We start from the raw sequence: 21,956 nt of genomic DNA on the forward strand, positions 1-21,956 counted from the left end.
GCTTTGAGGTGCATGCTGTAGGTTATCCATAGTCTCTGAAGCATATAGGAGCATGGGGGGCATTACTGTTCCATAAGCATTGACACATATACAGTGCAGGGATTGTTTGGGATTGATCTGCCCTTTCTCTCTCCCTCTCTCTTGCCCCCCCTCCTCCCCCATGCATATTGATAGGCCTGTCTGTACACGTGCCTGCACTCATGCCACCTTGCTGTATAATATTGACACAGCTAAATTCAAAACAGGTAGAAAATGCTATGAGGACATAATATCACAGGTCTTCCAAACAGCAAGTGATGGGGTGCTATTGAAACAGGCCGTTAATTATTATTGTTAGTGAAATTCTATGTGCAGTCGAACAATGACGAACTATCCATGTATCATACGAACATATGAGTTAAGAACAGGAGTGAGCCACTTGGCCCTTTGAGCCTGTCCCACCATCGAATAAGATCATGGCTGATCTAACTAACCTCCAACCTGCCCCGATAACCCTGCTGATTTTTGATTATGCTGCCTCAGGAAAGCGGGCAACATAATCAAAGACCCCTCCCACCTCGGTTATTCTCTCTTCCAACTTCTTCCATCGGGCAGAAGATACAAAAGTGTATCAGATTCAAATACAGTCCCCGCTGTTACCAGACTCCTGAATGACCCTCTTATCGACTGAACTAATCTCTTCACACATCTTCTGTACTGAGTAGTACTGCAATCCGTATGCTTCACCCAATGTCTTTACATTGTGATTCTATCGTATGTCCTCTGTTTTTTTTTCATGTATGGAACGATCTGCACTGTATAAAGAACAATACTTTTCACTGTACCTCGGTAAATGTGACAAACCCAAATCTAAATGGCACACCACTGGTCACATCCTGCCAACTACAAAAAGAACCATTTATGGCTACCCTCTGCTTCCTGTTAGCTAACCAGTCTTCTATCTGCCAGTATGTTATCCTCTACACCATGAGCTTTTATTTTCTGCAATAATCTTTGAAGTGGCACCTCATCAAATGCCTTCTGGAATATTGTTGTGTGGGGAATTGTACAGACTGACATTGGAGCTACAATTGCAAAGGCCCTCCTGTTGATTCCTTTATTTCCCTTTTAGTTTACTTTGTCGTCATCGTTTTGATCCATGGATATTTAATGAACATATCCCTTTTAAGTCGAGCAGACGAAATGAGTAACTCAAAAGCTGCATAATAGTGAACTGTGTTATTGAATTTGGCTTTTGAACAGAACTCGGACTTCCTGGCACCCGAGAGATCGAAGGACTTTGGTTGGCTGGTGGCCAATGAATTGGCCAAATGCTGTATTCTGTGCTTGTTAGTCTTGTGTGTTTATAGAGGAGGGTGTGGGTGAGCTAAAAGGGGGGGGGGGGGGGTGTCAGGGACTAGATAATAGTTACCAAGTTGAGTTTGCTGTCTATTTACTCATATGTATTGTTATTAATAAAACTTGTGTTTACATTTACAAATCTGGTGACTGCAGTTATTGGGCAGCTAAAGACTGGATATTTTCTAAGAATGAATTGTTAATTTCAATTGTGTTGGCTCTGGGTCAAGTGGGGCTGGAATTGACCCCCAGGGTGTCGTAACACATTGCACCGTAGGCCTTGGGCGTATATCCGATAATACATCAAAATGAGAGAAGGGTGTTAAATTGCAATGTACTGCCACGTGTGTTTTATCTGAATATGATTCTATTCGAACAGAATCAAACACCACTGCCTACATGTCAGTCCAAATCTCGGGACTTCCAGATCTCACGGACCTGTCCCTGACATCTCTTGCCGGTCGCCGCAGAGCTTGCTTGTGTGAAGTGGTGTGTTGGTTTTCCCTAGGTGCCGGACGTCATTTAATGTGGGTATGCCGTTGCACATCAGCAGACACAAGGGGCAGGATTCTTTCTCCCGTTGTAACTGTTTTCTGGTGCGGCGCGCCCCCACCGGCAGCGGGATCCTCTCTCCAGCCGGCCAATGGGATTTCCCATTGTGGGCACCCCCATGCCGTCGGGAAATCCGCAGGCGTGAGTGCACTGCCGGCGAAACAGAGGATCCCGCTGACGGAGAATCCAGCCCAAGGTTCTTGACGGAACAGCAGGTCTAGTTCCAGTGGCAAGGGAACCTTGACTGGAGTCCTACCTACTGCTACGACCTTCCTCCACCATCGCAGCCCATTTATACCATACGAGTATCTTCTGCCTGATCTGCCGTTGAGGACTTGTTTTGGATTGCGCTTTGTCTGGTTCCTCCCCTCGGATCTTACCATTGATCCTGCCAGGGGTTTAAGACTCCCGACCGCATCGTTCCCGGGTTCAACGGATCGCTCAAGCCCCTTCACCATGACATGTTGGCAATCCACAGGAAATAAATAGACAACAGCAGAACCTGTTATGCTTTCCTTTGCTCAGAGGAGCCTGGGCCCCAAACCTGGTAATTGCCCCCAGTGGAAGGAGATTGTGCTTGGCAATGTGGCCTCAGCAAAAGTGAATCATGCTTTCTTTTCAACTGTATCTACAGTTCAATGTCTTGGAATACTGTGTGAATAAACATAAAAACTGCTGGAAACAGCAAGTAATTAAAAAATGTCAGTTTTATTTTGGTCATTCCTAATCTCTGATTTCTCTAAAACTTGATTTAAAAAAAAAATAGTAGTCTCACGTACGTTGAATTTGACCGTGTTGTGTCCGAGAAAGGACACTTGTCATCACATCCGTTCATGGCTTACGGTCGATCAATTCTCAGCCGCAAGAGGAATGAATGAAATTCCACACTCCCATCGTGATATTCGTTCAGCTTTTCCTGAGTACACACAAAGCAGCAGGAATGGCAAAACTTAACGTTAAGTGATTTCTTGCCCAGTGCATGATTTTGTTTGAAGGAACATGCTTAAAAGGACATGGTTGCAACCTTTGTGATGCCTCCCAAGCTTGTACCCCTTAAGGGGAAAAAAAACAGCCACATCTACCCAGTGACAACAGCATTTGCGAAAACGTCCAGCGTTTACTCTGCTGACCTGGCTGAAGGCATCCGTAGAGAGGAGTAACGGGAATAAAAGAATACACAGTTTTAAGTTTTTTTAAAAAAGGTCTTTCAAGAAACAACTTTTGGAAGTATCAAATTTGTTGTTGTAACAGGTAAAAACATTTCTGGTAAGCTGTGTAAATCAAGGCGACGGCCCTTAACAATTGCCTGTAAATCATCATGATGAAGTTAATTTTATACTGTGCAGCTAATGAGGGCATGGGGGGACTGATGTTGATCTCGGTGAAAGCTGAACCTTCTGAAGCACAGAAGTCCCCCGCCCGCTTTGGTGCTTTGGTGGTGATGGCTCTTCCAAACACTGAATCAACAGAGCTGAGTTTGATGGGATGAGGTTTATGTATGACCACGGTGGTGTCGTACTCGGCTTCTGAAGCGTAACACCTCTCGGGAGTTACCTTTCCCGTTTCTCCAAGAAGGTCCAGGAGATTCAAGTCATCGGTTGCAACGTCGTCTTGCAGGTAGAGGGCCACCTCCTGGTCTGATGGTGAGGGCACCTGTATTGTCTCTGCTCCATCTAGTTGCCCAAAGGGATGTGTGCTGTATCTGACCCACTGAAAATTCTCATCAAACGGAGACCAAGGATCCCAGAGCTGAAATGCAGTCATCTTCGAATGTGAAGATCAGGTCCATGAAAAGAAGGGGGAAAAGTGTTGATTATCAGCGTTTCACTTTTATTGCTTGTGACGAGAAATAAATTCCAATTAAAAATCCAATTGGCTACATTTGAAAAATATTTTTAGTTTCAAGCTCTTTCAATTGATATGTAATATATGCATAGTGTATATTTAAAAACAGTTCAGCGTATTATATAATCACAAGTAGGCTTACATTGACACTGCAATGAAGTTACTGTGAAAAGCCCCTAATCGCCACATTCCGTCGCCAGTTCGGGTACACTGAGGGAGAATTCAGAATGTCTAAATTACCTAACAGCAAGTCTTTCGAGAATTGTGGGAGAAAACCGGAGCACCCGGAGGAAACCCACGCAGGCACGGGGAGAATGTGCACACTCCACACAGACAGTGACCCAAGCCGGGAATCGAACCCAGGTCCATGGCACTGTGAAGCAACAGTGCTAACCACTCTGCTACCGGATTATAATGTAAACCTTTTGTTAACCTTATAGTTCACTCCTACCATATGTCATGGTTGGAGGAATAGTGCACTCTTGGGCAGCCTATTATAATAAGCCTAAATGTTTTAAATTCTCATTCTTATTTACGAATCCCCCCATGGCCTTTCCCGTCCCTACCTCTGTAACCGCCTCCACAATCTCTGCAATTTATAACTCTGGCCTCGCTGGTAATCGCTCGGCTATTGGCGACTCTGCTTTCAGCTGCCTCGACCCTAAGCTCTGTAGTTCCCTCTCAAATCACCTCTAATTTTCTCTTCATTTTAAGACGCCCCTTAATATCTGCCTCTGTGAATGGGCTTTTGACCATCAGTCTTAAACCTTCCTTATGACACTTGCTGTCAAAATGTGTTTGATATCACTCACTCCTCAATTTTAGGACAGACATGTTTGAAAGTGTGGAAGTTTAACTTGAAGGCAGTTGAATAAAATAAATTGTGAAGGCATGAGGACAAATTTGAGTATAAAAATTGGCAAGTCATGGTGTAGCTGTATAGAATCTTAGTTAGGGCATACTTGGAATATAGCATTCAATTATCATTATTAATTCTGGTCTACCAGAAGGATGTGGAGGCTTTGGAGAAGTTACAGGAGAGGTTTACCAAGATGTTGCCTGGTATGGAGAGCATTAGCTATGAGGAGAGGCCTCACACACCAAGGACCCGGGTTCGATCCTGGCTCAGGTCACTGTCCGGAGTCTGCACATTCTCCCCGTGTCTACAATTGCAGAGTAGGTGGATTGGCCATGCTAAATTGCCCCTTAATTGGAAAAAAATGAATTGGGTACTCTAAATTTATAAAATGAGAAAAAAGCAATGAGGAGAGGTTGGATAAATTTGGTTTGTTCTCACTGGAACGACAGAGGTTGAGGGGCAACCTGATAAAAGTCTACAGAACTATGAGGGGCATGGACAGAGTGGATAGTCAAAAGCTTTTTCATGGAGTGGAAGAGTCAATTACTAGGGGGCATAGGTTTAAGGTGCGAGGAGCAAAGTTTAGAGGAGATGTGCAAGGAAAGTTTTTTACACAGAGGGTAGTGGGTGCCTGGAACTCGCTGCCGGAGGAGGTGGTCGAAGCAGATACGATAGTGACGTTTAAGGGGCGTCTTGACAAATACATGAATAGGATGGGAATAGAGGGATATGGACCCAGGAAGTACAGAAGGTTTTAGGTTAGACGGGTGTGGTGAACCACTATTAGGGGATGTAAGGTAGGACCTGCACGACAGGTTCGCTGGTAGCCCCTGCCGGCTGGCTCCGCCGACTAAGAACTGTATAAATATGCATGACCTCCATTGCCCTGCCATTTCACCAGCTACAGCAGGAGGCCACGCATCTGACTGCAATAAAGCCACAGTTGTACCCAATCTGCATCTTTGTGCAATTGATTGCGCATCAATTTATTGCAGTCAGATTTTCCACAGAATGGATATCAGAATCAAACCCGATCGCCTGCAGCTGGATCCGCACTCGCCTGACGCCAGACTCACTGGCTAGCATGTTTTGAGGCCTACATCAACGCTGCGGACCCCGTGCCAACGGAGGCTCAGAGGATAAACATCCTGTCCTCCAGACTGAGCTCCAGCGTGTTCCCGTTGATCCAAGACGCCACGAATTACGCGAAAGCAATGGAACTCCTTAAAGAACACTACGCGCAGAAGACGAACACGCTCTTCGCCAGGCATGTACTCGCCACCCGCTCGCAACTACCCGGTGAGTCCATCGAAGACTTCTGGCGCGCCCTAATTCCACTCGTCCGGGACTGGGACTGTCAGGCCGTTACGGCCGCTGAACACGCGAACCTCCTCATGCACGATGCTTTCGTGACGGGGATTGCGTCAGACCGCATCCGAGAACGATTACTGGAAGGGGCCCACGCTCGAACTGGCGGAGACGAAAACCTTGGCGCTCTCCATGACGGTCGCATCCCATAATGTACAATCTTACCCCTCTCGCCGCACTGCCCACCCTTCTACCCCTCCTGGACTCCGCTGACGACCTTCTCAGCTGGGGCCCTGCCTTCCCAATACGCCTGCGCCGCACGCCGATCCGCGCACCCCGGTGGTCCCCGCTGCTACTTCTGCGGTCAGCAGAAGCAACCCCGCCAAAACTGCCCGGCCCGCACTGCCGTTTGTAAATCCTGCAGTAAGAAGGGCCACTTCGCGGCTGTGTGCCAGGCCCGCACAGTTGCTGTGATCGCGCCCGCTATCGCCCCCTCCCCCACGCCAAACGCACAATGGGAGCCACCATCTTCCCCTCCTGGGGCCACGTGCGACCAATGGGGGCCGCCATCTTGTCCCCCTTCGGCCATGGGCGCCACCATCTTGTCCCAACCCCGCAATGTGCGCACCATGGGCGCTGCCATCTTGTCCCCCACAGGGTCTTCGGACAGCCAGAGATCGGAACTGCACATGCTCGCCATCCGAAGCATCCGATGACTACCCGCAGCTCGCTTCGATGACGCTGGACCAATCCCGCCCGCACAATCTGGCCACCGCGTCGACGACGGTGAAAATCAACGGCCAGGCGACCTCGTGCCTGCTGGACTCCGGGAGCACCGAAAGCTTTGTTCACCCAGATACAGTAAGGCGCTGCTCCCTCGCGGTCCATCCTGCCAATCAAAGGATCTCCCTCGCCTCCGGATCCCACTCCATCCCGATCCGAGGCTTCTGTACAGTCACCCTCACTGTCCAGGGTGTAGAATTTAGTAATTTCCGCCTCTATGTCCTTCCTAATCTCTGCGCTGCACTCCTGTTGGGCCTGGACTTCCAGTGCAACCTCCAGAGCCTCACAAATTCGGTGGCCCCTTACCGTTTGCTGCCTCGCGACACTCAATGTCGATCCCCCCTCCCTTTTTGCCAATCTAACCGCGGATTGCAAGCCCGTTGCCACCAGGAGCAGACGGTACAGCACCCAGGACAAGACCTTCATCAGGTCCGAAGTCCAGCAGAAGTTTAAGGAGGGTATAATCGAGGCCAGCAACAACCACTGGAGAGCCCAAGTGGTAGTGGTTAAAACTGGGGAGAAACACAGGATGGTCGTGGACTACAGCCAGACCATCAATCGGTACCCGCAGCTCAACGCGTACACCCCCCCCCCCCCACGCATCATAGACTATCATAGAATTTACAGTGCAGAAGGAGGCCATTCGGCCCATCGAGTCTGCACTGGCTCTTGGAAAGAGCACCCTACACAAGGTTAACACCTCCACCCTATTCCCATAACCCAGTAACCCTACCCAACACTAAGGGCAATTTTGGACACTAAGGGCAATTTATTATGGCCAATCCACCTAACCTGCACATCTTTGGACTATGGGAGGAAACCGGAGCACCCGGAAGAAACCCACGCACACACGGGGAGGATGTGCAGACTCCGCACAGACAGTGACCCAAGCCGGAATCGAACCTGGGACCCTTGAGCTGTGAAACAATTGTGCTATCCACAATGCTACCATATCTGATATGGTCAATCAGATTGCGCAGTACCGGGTCTTCTCAACAATTGACTTGAAATCCGCCTACCACCAGCTCCCCATCCGGAAGTCGGACCGTCCATACACTGCCTTCGAGGTGGACGATCGCCTCTACCACTTCCTTAGGGTCCCTTTCGGCATTACAAATGGGGTCTCGGTCTTCCAAAGGGAGGTGGACCGAATGGTCGACCAGTACGGTTTGCGGGCCACCTTTCTGGACTTAGATAATGTCACCATCTGCGGCCATGACCAACAGGACCACGATGCTAACCTCGATAAATTCCTTCGCACTGCCACTCTTCTCAACCTGACCTATAACAAAGAGAAGTGTGTGTTCAGCACGACCCGGTTAGCCATTCTCGGCTATGTAGTCCAAAACGGACTTCTTGGGCCCGACCCCGACCGCATGCACCCCCTCATGGAACTTCCCCTCCCCCACTGCCCCAAGGCCCTCAAACGCTGCCTGGGGTTCTTTTCCTACTACGCCCAGTGGGTCCCAAACTATGCGGACAAGACCCGCCCACTCATTCAGTCCACCCAATTCCCCCTTGCGGCCTAGGCACAACACGCTTTCGCCCGCATCAGAGCAGACATCGCCAAGGCCGGGATGCGTGCAGTGGACGAGTCACTGCCTTTTCAAGTAGAAAGTGATGCTTCAGACGTTGCCCTAGCTGCCACTCTAAACCAAGCAGGCAGACCCGTGGCATTCTTTTCCCACACCCTTCATGCCTCTGAAATTCGACACTCATCCATCGAAAAGGAGGCCCAAGCTATCATTGAAGCTGTGCGGCATTGGAGGCGTTACCTGGCCGGTAAGAGATTCACTCTCCTTACGGACCAACGGTCGGTAGCCTTCATGTTCAATAACAGACAAGATCAAACATGATAAAATCTTGCGGTGGAGAATCGAGCTCTCTCACCTATAATTACAAGATTTTGTATCGCCCCGGTAAACTCAACGAGCCCCCAGATGCCCTCTCCTGAGGTACATGTGCCGGCGCACAAGTGGACCAACTCCAGGCCCTACACGACAGCCTTTGTCACCCGGGGGTCACTCAATTGTACCATCTGGTCAAAGCTCGCAATCTGCCCTACTCCGTCAAGGAAGTAAGGACAGTCACCAGGGACTGCCAGGTCTGTGTGGAGTGCAAGCCGCACTTCTACCGGCCGGACCGTGTGCGCCTGGTGAAGGCTTCCCGCCCCTTTGAACGCCTCAGCGTGGATTTCAAAGGGCCCTCCCCTCAACCGACCATAACATGTACATTCTCAGTGTGTTCGATGAGTACTCCAGATTCTCCTTCGCCATCCCATGCCCCGATATGACGTCTGCCACCATCATCAAGGCCCTCAACATCATTTTCGCTCTGTTCGGTTTCCCCGCTTACATCCACAGTGACAGGGGATCCTCATTCATGAGCGATGAGCTGCGTCAGTTCCTGCTCAGCAGGGGTATAGCCTCCAGCAGGACGACCAGCTACAACCCCCGGGGAAACAGGCAACTAGAACGGGAGAATTGGACGGTTTGGAGGGTCGTCCAGCTGGCCCTACGGTTCAGGAACCTCCTAGCCTCTCGCTGGCAGGAGGTCCTCCCCGACTCTCTACACTCCATCCGGTCACTATTGTGCACCGCCACTAATACCACACCCCATGAACGTGTTTTTACCTTCCCCAGGAAGTCCACATCCGGGGTGTCAGCGATTTGGCTCGCTGCTCCAGGACCGGCCCTGCTCCGTAGGCACGTCCAACTCCACAAGGTGGACCCTTGGTGGACAGGGTTCACCTGCTCCACGCCAACCCTCAATATGCCTACGTGGAGTTTCCCGACGGCCGCCAAGATACTGTCTCACTCAGGGACCTGGCACCGTTAAGTTCCACCCCAACACACATCCCCACCAATGTGCCCCCCCACTTCCCACCGCGCCGCCAACACTGACCCCACCAGACCACCTCCCTTTCCGCACAAGAGGACGAAGAGGATTTTGGCACGCTCCGGAGTTCCCTGATGACTGGCCAGCATCAGCACCGCCACCACCGCCATCGGTGCCACCTCAACCACCGACTTCGCCGCCACCGTTACGCCGCTCCCAACCAAAGCACCGGATCGGCTGAACCTTCGACGGACTCCGGACCGTCAACATGGACCTTTTCTTTTTTTCTTCTTAACACGGTACATAATTGCACTACTTGTATATAGTTTCACATTACCCCCGCCGGACTCATTTTTAACAGGGGGTGAATGTGGCGAACCACTGTATTAGGGGATGTAAGGTAGGACCTGCACTGCAGGTTCGCCGGTTGCCCCTGCCGGCTGGCTCCACCCACTAAGAACTGTATAAGTATGCATGACCTCCAGTGCCCTGCCATTTCGCCAGCTGCAGCAGGAGGCCACACATCTGACTGCAATAAAGCCACAGTTGTACCAACTTTAGTCTTTGTGCAATTGAGTGCGCATCAACGGGCAGCATGGTCGGTGCAGACTTGGAGGGCCGCAGGGTCTGTCCCTGTGCTGTACCTTTCTTTGTTCTTTGTTCTAAATTGGCTGAGGTGGATTGGGTGAATACATTAAAAGATATGACTGAGCATCGGCAGTTGTTAATCTTCAAAGAGCTACTGCATAGCTTACAGCACCTTCAAGGTGCAAAAAAGCCTGTGGTTGACAGAGGACGTTACGAATTGTTGAAAATTAAAAACAAAAGTTTATAAAGTTGCCAGAAACAGCAGTAAACCTGGGGATTGGGAGATTTTTTACAATACAGCAAAGGAAGTCCATGAAGCTGATTAAGAAAGGAAGAACAGAATGTGAATGTGTGGTAGTACCAGGTATTGCGGTACCTAAGAGGCTGATGAGCATTGGTTAAACCCAGGAGTTTACCATTGGCTGTTGATACGTTGCTCCGCCCTGACAGGCGGAGTATAAGAAACGGTGCCGTCCCAGCAGCCTTCACTTTCTGTACTGAACCTGCTGGGGAACAAGTTCTAGTAGATTAAAGCCTTCAGTTATAAATCACTTCGTCTTGAGTGTAATTGATCGCGCATCAATTTAATCTACTAGACTTAAGCTGGAAGGATGGATCTCCGAATCAAACCGGAGTGCCTTCAACTCAGCCCCCACGCGGAGAACTCGGCTGCAATATTTAAACACTGGCTGGCGTGCTTTAAGGGCTTCCTCGAGACGGCCGGAGGCATCCCCTCAGAAGGACAGAAAATGCACCTCCTGTGCTCAAGGGTCAGCCCTGGGATCTACACCCTTATCGAGGAGGCGGAGGACTATGATGCCGCAATCGAACTGTTAAAAGGATATTATATCCACCCCGTAAATCAGGTCTACACATGTCACCTGCTTGCAACTAGATGGCAAAGCCCCGGGGAATCATTGGAGGATTTCTACCGGGCGCGACTGGTGCTGGGCTGAAACTGTGGCTGCCCGCAAGTTTCGGGGAGTGAGCACACGGAACTTTTAATCAGGGATGCTTTCGTAGTAGGTATGAGCTCCTCACATATCCGCCGAAGACTCCTAGAAAAGGATGTCCATGGACGTAGCCTACCAAAACGGGCAGTCCTATGCGCCCTGCCGCGCGGCCGCCCCCTTTGCTGCGTGGCACCCCGCAGCGGCAGCCCCACAGACCTTCCCCCTGACCCCGCAGGCCTGTGCTACGAGACTGCCCGCTAACGCCGCCGGGCCCCGCTGTTTCTTCTGCGGGCAGGTGAATCATCCCCGCCCGCGCTGCCCAGCCCGCACCGCCGCCTGCAGAGGGTGAGGCAAGAAGGGCCACTTTGTGGGGGTCTGCCAGGCCCGCGCCGTGGCCGCGGTCTCCAGCGACTCCGGACCACCGTGGCAACCCGCCCTTCAGGCCCCGACCGGCCAGTGCTCACTGCCACCCCCCTATCCTAGGGCCACGTGCGACCTACGGGCGTGGCCATCTTGCCCCCCGGACACCACGCTGGACGGGTGGGCGCCGCCATTTTGTCCAGCCCTGCCGCCATCTTGTACATTCCCGGACACCATGTGCGACCCATGGGTGACGCCATCTTGGATGGGGCCCCAGGCCCCCAGCACGGCCGACTACACGCTGCCCGATCAGAACTCGCTTCATCTGGCCTCGGTGACACTAGACCAAAGTCGACCACGGACACTCACAACAGCAACAACGACGGTCTTCATCAACGGCCACGAGACGTCTTGCCTGATTGACTCTGGGAGCACGGAAAGCTTTGTTCACCCCGACACGGTAAGGCTCTGTTCACTTGTTACCCACCCTGTAAACCAAAGGATCTCCCTGGCCTCCGGGTCACACTCGGTGGAGATAAAGGGGTTCTGCCTAGCGAACCTCACTGTCCAAGGCAGGAAATTCGACAATTTCTGCCTGTATGTCCTGCCGCACCTCTGCGCGGCTACCCTCCTGGGGCTGGACTTCCAATGCAATTTGCAAAGCCTGACCTTTAAATTTGGCGGCCCTATACCCCCCCTTACTGTCTGTGGCCTCGCGACCCTTAAGGTCGACCCGCATTCCCTGTTTGCGAACCTCACCCCGGATTGCAAACCCGTCGCCACCAGGAGCAGGCGGTACAGTGCCCAGGACCGGACCTTCATCAGGTCAGAGGTCCAAAGGCTGCTGAGGGAAGTGGTCATCGAAGCGAGCTACAGTCCCTGGAGAGCTCAAGTAGTGGTGGTAAAGACCGGGGAGAAACATAGGATGGTCATTGACTACAGCCAGACCATCAACAGGGTTACGCAGCTGGACGCGTACCCTCTCCCCCGTATAGCCGACCTGGTAAACAGGATCGCACAATACAAGGTCTTCTCCACGGTGTATCTCAAGTCCGCCTACCACCAGCTACCCCTTCGTAATAGTGGCCGCAAGTACACTGCCTTCGAAGCAGATGGGCGGCTCTATCAATTTTTGAGAGTTCCCTTTGGTGTCACTAATGGGGTCTCGGTCTTCCAGCGAGAGATGGACCGAATGGTTGACTGGTACGGCTTACGCGCAACGTTCCCGTATCTGGATAACGTCACCATCTGCGGCCATGACCAGCAGGACCACGACACCAACCTCCGCAAATTTCTCCAGACCGCGAAAATCCTTAACCTGACCTACAATAAGGATAAATGCGTATTTAGCACAGACAGTCTAGCCATTCTAGGCTACGTAGTGCGAAATGGAGTTATAGGCCCCGACCCTGAGCGCATGCGCCCCCTTATGGAGTTCCCCCTCCCTCACTGCCCCAAGGCCCTGAAGCGCTGCCTCGGGTTTTTCAGCTATTACGCCCAGTGGGTCCCCAACTACGCAGCCAAAGCCCGACCCCTAATCCAGTCCACAACCTATCCCCTGTCGTCGGAGGCCCGCCAGGCCTTCAGCCGCATCAAAGCAGACATTGCAAAGGCCACGATGTGCGCCATTGACGAGTCCCTCCCCTTCCAGGTCGAGAGCGATGCGTCCAATGTAGCTCTGGCGGCCACCCTCAACCAAACGGGCAGGCCCCTGGCTTTCTTCTCCCGTACCCTCCATGCTTCCGAAATTCGCCATTCCTCGGTGGAAAAAGAGGCACAACCATATTAGAAGCTGTGCGACATTGGCGGCATTACCTGGCCGGCAGGAGATTCACTCTCCTCACGGATCAACGGTCGGTTGCCTTCATGTTCGATAATGCACAACGGGGCAAGATTCAAAACGACAAGATCTTGCGGTGGAGGATAGAACTCTCCACCTTCAACTACGAGATCTTGTACCGTCCGGGGAAACTAAACGAGCCTCCTGATGCCCTGTCCCGCGGCACTTGGTGTCACTAATGGGGTCTCGGTCAGCATGGATTTCAAAGCTCCCTCCCCTCCACCGACAGCAACACGTATTTCCTGAACGTGATTGACGAGTACTCCCGGTTCCCATTCGCCATCCCCTGCCCAGACGTGACCACAACCAGCGTCATCAAGGCCCTCCAGGGTATCTTTACACTGTTCGGTTTCATAGAATTTACAGTGCAGAAGGAGGCCATTTGGCCCATCGAGTCTGCACCTGCTCTTTGAAAGAGCACCCTACCCAAGGCCACACTCTCTCCCCATAACCCAGTAACCCCACCCAACACTAAGGGCAATTTTGGACACTAAGGGCAATTTAGCGTGGCCAATCCACCTAACCTGCACATCTTTGGACAGTGGGAGGAAACCGGAGCACCCGGAGGAAACCCACGCACACACGGGGAGGATGTGCAGACTCCGCACAGACAGCGACCCAAGCCGGAATCAAACTTGCGACCCTGGAGCTGTGAAGCAATTGTGCTATCCACAATGCTACCGTGCTATTCCCCGCGTACATACACAGTGATAGGGGGTCCTCCTTTATGAGCGACGAACTGCGTCAATTCTTGCTCAGCAAGGGCATCGCCTCGAGCAGGACGACCAGTTACAACCCCCGGGGAAACGGACAGGTGGAGAGGGAGAACAGAACGGTCTGGAAGACCGTCCTGCTGGCCCTACGGTCCAGGAATCTCCCAGTCTCCCGCTGGCAAGAAGTCCTCCCGGTGGCCCTCCACGCCATCTGGTCACTGCTCTGTACAACCACAAATCAGACGCCTCATGAACGTCTCCTTGTTTTCCCCAGGAAGTCGTCCTCCGGGACCTCGCTCCCAACCTGGCTAGCGACACCCGGACCCATCCTGCTTCGGAAGCACGTGCGGGCACACAAGTCGGACCCGTTCGTCGAGAGGGTCCACCTGCTGCACGCTAACCCCCAGTACGCCTACGTGGCGTTCCCTGACGGCCGGCAAGATAGTTTCCCTTCGGGACCTGGTGCCCGCCGGAACCCCACACGCACCCGAACCATTACCCCAACCCCCACAGCACCTCACTGGAGGGTCAGTACTCCCACCGCTCCTTCCTAGGCCCGCCCACCCACCGACACCCCCTACAGGCGCCCCCCCCCCTCGTGTCAACCGTTTGCCCCACAGCACCGCCTAGGGGTGACGAAGCTGCCAGGGAGGCCGAAACCACGCTCCCGGAGTCGCAACCACCTGGAACCCCACCAGAATCACCACCGAAGCCCAGACGCTCCAGAAGGACGACCAGGCCACCCGATCGACTGATTGCTTCACTGTGACTTTAACCGTGAACGAACACTTTGTAAATATTCTCGACAGCACGGTACCCCCATACCTGATCAAACCATGTTACAGGCGACTGTTACCACTGGCCACCACCCCCGCCGGACTCTTTTTTAACAGGGGGTGAATGTGGTAGTACCAGGTATTGCGATACCTAAGAGGCTGATGATATTTGGTTAAACCCAGGAGTTTACCATTGGCTGTTGATACGTTGCTCCGCCCTGACAGGCGGAGTATAAGAAACGGTGCCGTCCCAGCAGCCTTCACTTTCTGTACCGAAGCTGCTGGGGAACAAGTTCTAGTAGATTAAAGCCTTCAATTATGAAATCACTTAATCTTGAGTGTAATTGATCGTGCATCAGAATGCAGTCGAGCAAAAGACACAAAAACAGACTGTATAAACCCCTATAAGTATGTAAAAAGGAAATATTTGGCTAAAACAAATGTGGGTCCGATACAGGCAGAATCAGGAGAATTCATAATGGGGAACAGAGAAATGACAGAGAAGTTGAATGATTACTTTATATCTGTTTCACTAAGGAAGATACAATAAATCGCCCAGGTGGAAAGATCCAAGGGACGCGAGGGATTGCAAAGTTGAAGGAAATTAGCATAAGTAAAAAGGTTGTACTGGAGAAATTAATGGAACTGAATGTTGTCAAGTCTGCTGCGACCTGATATTCTGCATCCCAGGGCATTGTAAGAGGTTGCTATAAACATAGTGGATGCACTAATGCTGATCTTCCAACATTCAATAGATTTTGGAATGGAATCCCTACAGTACAGAAGGAGGCCATTTAGCCCATCGAGTCTGCACCGAACCTCCGAAAGAGCACCCTACCTTGGCCCATGGCCTATCCCCGTAACCCCACCCAAACTTTTGAACACTAGGGGACAATTTAGCATGGCCAATCCACCTAACTTGCACATCTTTGGATTGTGGGAGGAAACCGGAGCACCCGGAGAAAACCCACGCAGACACGGGGAGAACGTGTAGACTCCGGACAGACAGTCACCCGAGGCTGGAATTGAACCCGGGACCCTGGAGCTGTGAGGCAGCAGTGCTAACCACTGTGCCACCGTGCCATGCCGAGACTGCATCACTGGAGTTGGTAAAGTGCTACTGCCTGAACCCTGGAGTAAGAATATACGTGCCATTGGTGACTGGTGGGGTACCGCAGCGATCAGTACTTGGAGCCCCAGCTATTCACAATATATTACAATGATTTGGATGTGGGGACCAGATGTAATATTCCAAGTTCACGGATGATACAAAACTAGGCAGGAATGTGTGGTGGAGGAAGATGTAAAGCGGCTACAGGAGGATTTGGCCAGACTTTGAGTGGACAACAATATGGCAGATGGAATATAATTTGGACAAATGTGAGGTAATCCACTTTGGAAGAAGGAATAGATGTGCAGAGTGTATCCTAAATGGTAACAAATTAGAAAGTGTAGATGTACAAAGGAACCTGGCTTTCCATGTCCTTAAGTCACTGACGGCTAACATGTAGTTGTGACAAGCTATTAGGATGGCTCGCAGAGTTTTAGCCTTGATCGTAAGAGGGTTTGCGTACAGAAGTAGTGAGGTCTTGCTTCAATTGTATAGGAGCTTGGTTAGATCGCACCTGGAGTAACTGTGTGCAGTTTTGGTCCCCTTACCTCAGAAAGGATAATATTACCATAGAGGCAGTGCAACGAAGGTTGACCAGACTTGTTCAGGGATGGCAGAACTGACTTATGAAGATAGATTGGGAAAACTGGGCCTGTATTCTTTCAAAGAAAGAGAGGTGACCTCATTGAAACCTACAAAATGCTTAAAGGAATAGACAGGGTTATTGCAGGTAAGATGTTTCTAGAACCAGGAGGCACAATTTCAAAATAAGTGGGAAGACTTAGGACCGAGATCAGGAGACATTTCTTTCCTCAGAGGGTTGTGAATCTTTGGAATTCTCTACATCGGAGGGCTGTGGAAGCTCAGCCATTGAGTGTGTTTAAAGCAGAGATTGATCAATTTCTGATCAACAATAATGTTGAGGGTGATGGTGATAGTGGGTATATATGGCATTGAAGTGTCTGGTCAGCCGTGATCGTATTGAATGGTGGGTATAGTTCGATGGGCTGAATGGCCTACTCCTGATCCTATGTCCTGTTTGGAATGTTGGTGTAGTGCGGGGGGGATAATGCTGTGCTGGGATTTTAATAATTTGTGGAGTACTAGAGGGTAGGGGTAGGTTTGGAGTTTGAGGGAGAATAGAGTTAGATATTGGGAGTGATCAGTCTTGAAACACTCACCTTTGCGATCCAAGGGTTGGGGATGAGAAACTATATTGCCAGAAGGTAGGGATATTTTTGAAATCCCACCTTCTAGGACTCTTGATCTGATTTGTGTGTTTGGGTGAGTCATGACAACTATGTTAGGTTGCTTAGCTACCTGAATGGAAGTGTGTCATATATTTAGCCATGTTACAATAATTGACCCCGACGTCACAATGGATGGAACTTTACCGGTTGAAACATTCTAGAATGTTCATTTTGGAAACTGAACTTTGAGAAGGACGGGGACCCCACGCCGAGTAAACAAAAGAATCATAGTTTTATTTACAACACGATTATATACACAGCCCCGTAGATCCCTACCGGGTTCCTGCTCTGGATGGGATCTTACTGGCCGATCTTTTATACAGAGGTTAATAGAGATGCCCCGGCCCTAGCGGGGGAGCTTGAATTCCACAAGGACACCAGGAAGATAATCATTCCCACCCTGTAAGCCCCATTCGGGGTATTGCCTTCCTTCCCCCCCCCTCAAAGTCCATAGACCCCCTTGACAACCGTGGAGGCGGAGAAGGAGGAGCAGGCGAAGGCCATCGGAATTCCTTTCGGCTGCGGCAAATTGTCATTGAGCTGATACGCCGGATCAGTCGGCTTATACCTTTCTGGTGAACGCCGTCTGCAGCAAGAACACCATGGCGGACGATCGGAGTCCGAGACCTCGGATGTCTGACTCTTCATTTCAAGAGCGAAAGACACAAAGTCGGTCATGTCGGCATCGAGAGAGACTGAAGGTGTCACAGCAGGCCTTCACACAGGAGGATCCAGGACTGGTTTCCTTCATGGAACCTGACGAGGGAGCAACCTCTGTGAGCGAATCTGATCCATATGCCGCCGCATCATTTGACCCCGGCCGCAAACATGGTAAGAGATTGATTTTCTTTGGCAGATGACAATTGCAGAGAGCCAGCGAGCACTGTCGTTGAACTTACAAACAGGTGCAAAGTGTCAAAAAGCTCGACATTGAACTCGGCAGTGCTCTTGCAAATCTTGGTTATGGCGCACCTTCGCGTCAATGTCTGGGATAATCAAACTCAGCTGTGTACGAAGCCTACAACCCATTAATATCTCAGCGGGGGCCACCCCAGCTACTGTGTGCAGCGTGATCCTGTACAAGAACAAAAGTCTTGCCAGCCGGGTGTCCATCGAGCTCAAAGTCTGTTTCTTGAGCCCCTGTTTAACCGTCTGCATGGCCCTCTCAGCTGAGCCATTTGATGCTGGATAGTACGGGGCAGAGCAGCTATGGAAAATCCCATTGCTTTTCTTAAAAGCGGCAACTCTTCACTCGTGAAAGAAGCTGTGGTGGTATGTATTAGGGGTAATGTGGTACCTGTGAAGCCGAGAGGCTATTGGCTGTGAAAGTGTACAAACTCACTAAAAGCATGATGGGAAAAATAGCCAACTTATGTAACCATGTATAAGAAAGCTGTGTCAGCTATTACCAAGACCAGACCCTGACAAACTAGACAAAGCTAAGAATCCACATAATCGCATCATACAAGGCCAGAAGAGAGAAAATAGTGCCTGACCTTAGTAAAACCTGATAACAAAGTCACGATCTAGGAATGTCCTAATAACACAACCTCCTCATGACCTAGGACCATCTGCGTCAAGGCATCATGAGGGCAGAGGTGAAAGCAAAATAGGACCACGTCTTAAACCCTCTAAAGACAAAATACTGCGAATAAGCCAAGTCAGGGTCTTTCCATGACAACATGTTTGTTCAGAAGTTATGACTGTATTGATTCCTTACTACTGATTCCTTACTACTGATTACATTTTTGAACAAGGTCTGTTTTTGTAAAATGATACAGCTTTTGTATAAATATTGAACGTTTTCTCCATGTCTTTGCGAGCTTGAGGAAGAATCAGCAGTTTTGCCTTAACTGCTCTCTCACTTCAAACTGTAGCCGTACTGCATGCAGACTTTGGTCAATAAAGACTAAGTTATTTTTATCGAAACAGAGTTGTAAAGTTGTTTTCTCCACAGTCTCGAAGTAGGAAGGGCCTCTGGGCCAATTCGACAGGCTGACAGGTCCCGGGTCCTGGTTGGATCTGCCGACTTCTGGCTCCGCCCTGAAGGCGGAGTATAAGAGCTCGAGCTTCTCCCCGCAGCATCATTCTGTTGCTGAGCTGCTGGGGACAAGTCTCGCTTAATAAATTGTAGCGCACAATGACTTACGCGAAACGAGAAGCGATGAAGTCTATCTAGGCTTTATTAAGCGAGACTTGTCCCCAGCAGCTCAGCAACAGAATGAGGTTGCGGGGAGAAGCTCGAGCTCTTATACTCCGCCTTCAGGGGGGAAGCCTTGTTATCTGTCACAAGGACCTCAGGGATTCTGTGGGTGGAAAAAGAAATGCGCAATTGCTCGAAGGTCGCCGGGGAGGTAATCGTCCCCATCTTGTGGACCTCCAGCCTCTTGGAATGGGCATCCACCAGGACGAGGAACATCAACCCCAGGAATATATCGGAGAAATCGCTTGCACGTGGGCCTCGGGGCTTCCTGGCCACTCTCAAGAGTATAGGGACGATGTCGCAGGTGGGGAGCTTCTGGTGTTCTTGACACATTGAGCACGTTGGGCCAATGTCTCGATATCCGTGTCCAAACCTGGGCCACCAGACGTAGCTTATCACCAGCATCTTCATTTTGGACACTCCGGGTTGCCTGTTGTGAAGGTCTTTCAACACGACCCCCACAGGAGGATACCACCTTCAATGGGCAGCTCTGAGAACATTGAGGAGAAAGCCTTCAATTCCCCTGGTAGCAGTCAATGCCATCCGCTGTAGGGCAGAAGATGCCGCACCTTGTCAAGGGTGAGGTCAGTCTGCGTCCAATCACGAATACACGATGCAGCGATGGGCAACGAGTCCACAAAATTCAGGACAGCGACTACTTTGTCTGCCGCATGGGGGTTTGCGGATTCGGTCTGCAGGGGAAGATGGCTCAATGCACCAGCATGCGCAATCTGGATCCCTGGGCGTTGCTCAAAAGTATTCGTAAGCAGCCAACAACAAGGCCCAGTGCTGAATCCTCACTTAATTCACGGGATCACCTGTTCTTCATGGAAGCGGCCCAGTAATGGCTTGTGATCCGTAACGATCAAGAAATGACGGCCATTGAAAGAAATGCCGGCCATAGACGTACTGATGAAACCGTTTTCCTCCAAATACGATCGCGAGGCCTTCCTTTTCTATTTGGGGGTATTTTCCCTCAGCCACAGCTCGCGTCCCAGAGGCAAGGATGATCGGACTTTAATGGCCAATGCTCATCCGGTCAGACAGGACTGCCCCAATCCCAGACGGAGAAGCATGGCATGTGATGTACAACAGTTTTGAAGGGTCGAAATGCGTCAACAACCCCAAAGAGGACAACCACCCTTTCCCCTCCTTAAATGCCTCATCCTGGGCCTTGCTGCATTCCCATGCCTGGTGCTGCTTGAGGAGCAAGTGAAGGAGAGCCAGGACGGTTGCCAGATTTGGACTAAATTGCCAAAAGTAATTTACTAGTCCAAGAAAAGAGCGAGGTTCGGTGGCGTCTCGCGGGACCGGGCCATTTTGATGGCACTCACTTTTGTGGTGACTGGGTGCAGGCCTTCCTGGTTCACCCGATACCCCAAATATACCACGTTCTTCGCGTGAAACTCGCACTTTACCCGGTGCAGGCAAACCGCAAACTCTGAAAAACGTTTCAACACCGCTTTGAGGTTCTGCAAATGTTCTTGTTCCGTGGTTCCTGTGACCAGCACGTTGTCTAAGTAAACCACAACGCAAGGCAATCCGCGCAGGATGTACTCCTTGAGGCACTGGAAAACGGCACACGCCAAGGAGACTCAGAAAGGATGCCGGGTGTATAGAGTCCCTGTGCATATTGATCGTGACGTACTGCCGTGATGATTCATCGAACTCCAGCTGTAAATACGTATTGCTCATGTCCAATTTGGTGAATGTACAGCCACCAGAAAGTGTTGCATACCGATCCTCGATACGTGGTAAAGGATAACTGTCTAACCTCGAAGCTTTATTCACTGTCGATTTATAATCTCCGCATATGCGGATTATCTTATCCAGCTTCATTTAGGGGGACAACCGGCGCTGCCCACTCGTCCAAAGCGCACAGGTCCAATTATGCCCAAACTCTCCAAACGAGGAAATTAGGTCTCGACTTTCTCCACTAAAGAGGAGAGAACTGGGCAAGCACAAAAAATATTGGGACTGGGCCTCTGGGTCCACCTGGATCTTGGCCACAGCCCCTTTAATTGTACCCAAGCCAGGCTGAAAAACCTCAGTGAACTTGCTCAGTACCACACACAGACCACCAGTTCCCATTTGAAGGATATGTTGCCAATCCAACTGCAGCTGGTGCAGGCGATCATGGCCCAACAGGCTAGGAGCGCTTCCTTGCACAACAATGAGGGGAAGCGAACTGATTGGCATCCATAAACTACCGGAGCAAGGGTGGACCCCACAATATTCAGTTGTTCCCCCGTATAAGTGGCCAAATGAGCCGCCAATCAGTCAAAGTCAAAGTATGCACATCCCGTTTAATAAGATGGTGCTCTGCGCCATCACAGCAATGGAAACTCCTGTATCCAACTCCATTTCGAGCATATGGCTATTCACCCGTATCGGAACACGAATAGAGCCACAAGGGGCGATGCCAAACAGTTCAGCTGCATCTCAGCCTCATTGTCTTCTGGATCATCCAGATGCAAGGCCCAGCCCCGGGGTAGACGCCTACCTCGACCGGGGTACCTACAGCGCTGGCCCTCCTGCTGCCTGCGAGTATGCCCTGACCGGTGCCCACACTTTGCACATGGGCCGGAGTTGCCTTCAGCCGAATCTGGTGACGTTGCATGTCCTGATGGCCAGCTCTT

At 50.9% G+C, this 21,956-nt stretch overlaps 1 protein-coding gene across 1 annotated transcript; it reads right to left on the reverse strand.

Moving 5' to 3' along the window:
* Positions 1 to 2,597: 2,597 nt before the first annotated feature.
* LOC140387759 (FANCD2 opposite strand protein-like) lies at positions 2,598 to 17,066 on the reverse strand. Its single transcript, XM_072470901.1, has 2 exons — positions 17,046 to 17,066; positions 2,598 to 3,654 (listed from the first exon to the last, which is right to left on the reverse strand). Exon 2 carries the CDS (start codon positions 3,652 to 3,654, stop codon positions 3,121 to 3,123), a length of 534 nt encoding a protein of 177 aa, XP_072327002.1. The 5' UTR covers positions 17,046 to 17,066; the 3' UTR covers positions 2,598 to 3,120.
* Positions 17,067 to 21,956: the final 4,890 nt, after the last annotated feature.

Source organism: Scyliorhinus torazame, chromosome 13 (assembly GCF_047496885.1).
Source record: "Scyliorhinus torazame isolate Kashiwa2021f chromosome 13, sScyTor2.1, whole genome shotgun sequence".
Lineage (NCBI taxonomy): Eukaryota > Metazoa > Chordata > Chondrichthyes > Carcharhiniformes > Scyliorhinidae > Scyliorhinus > Scyliorhinus torazame.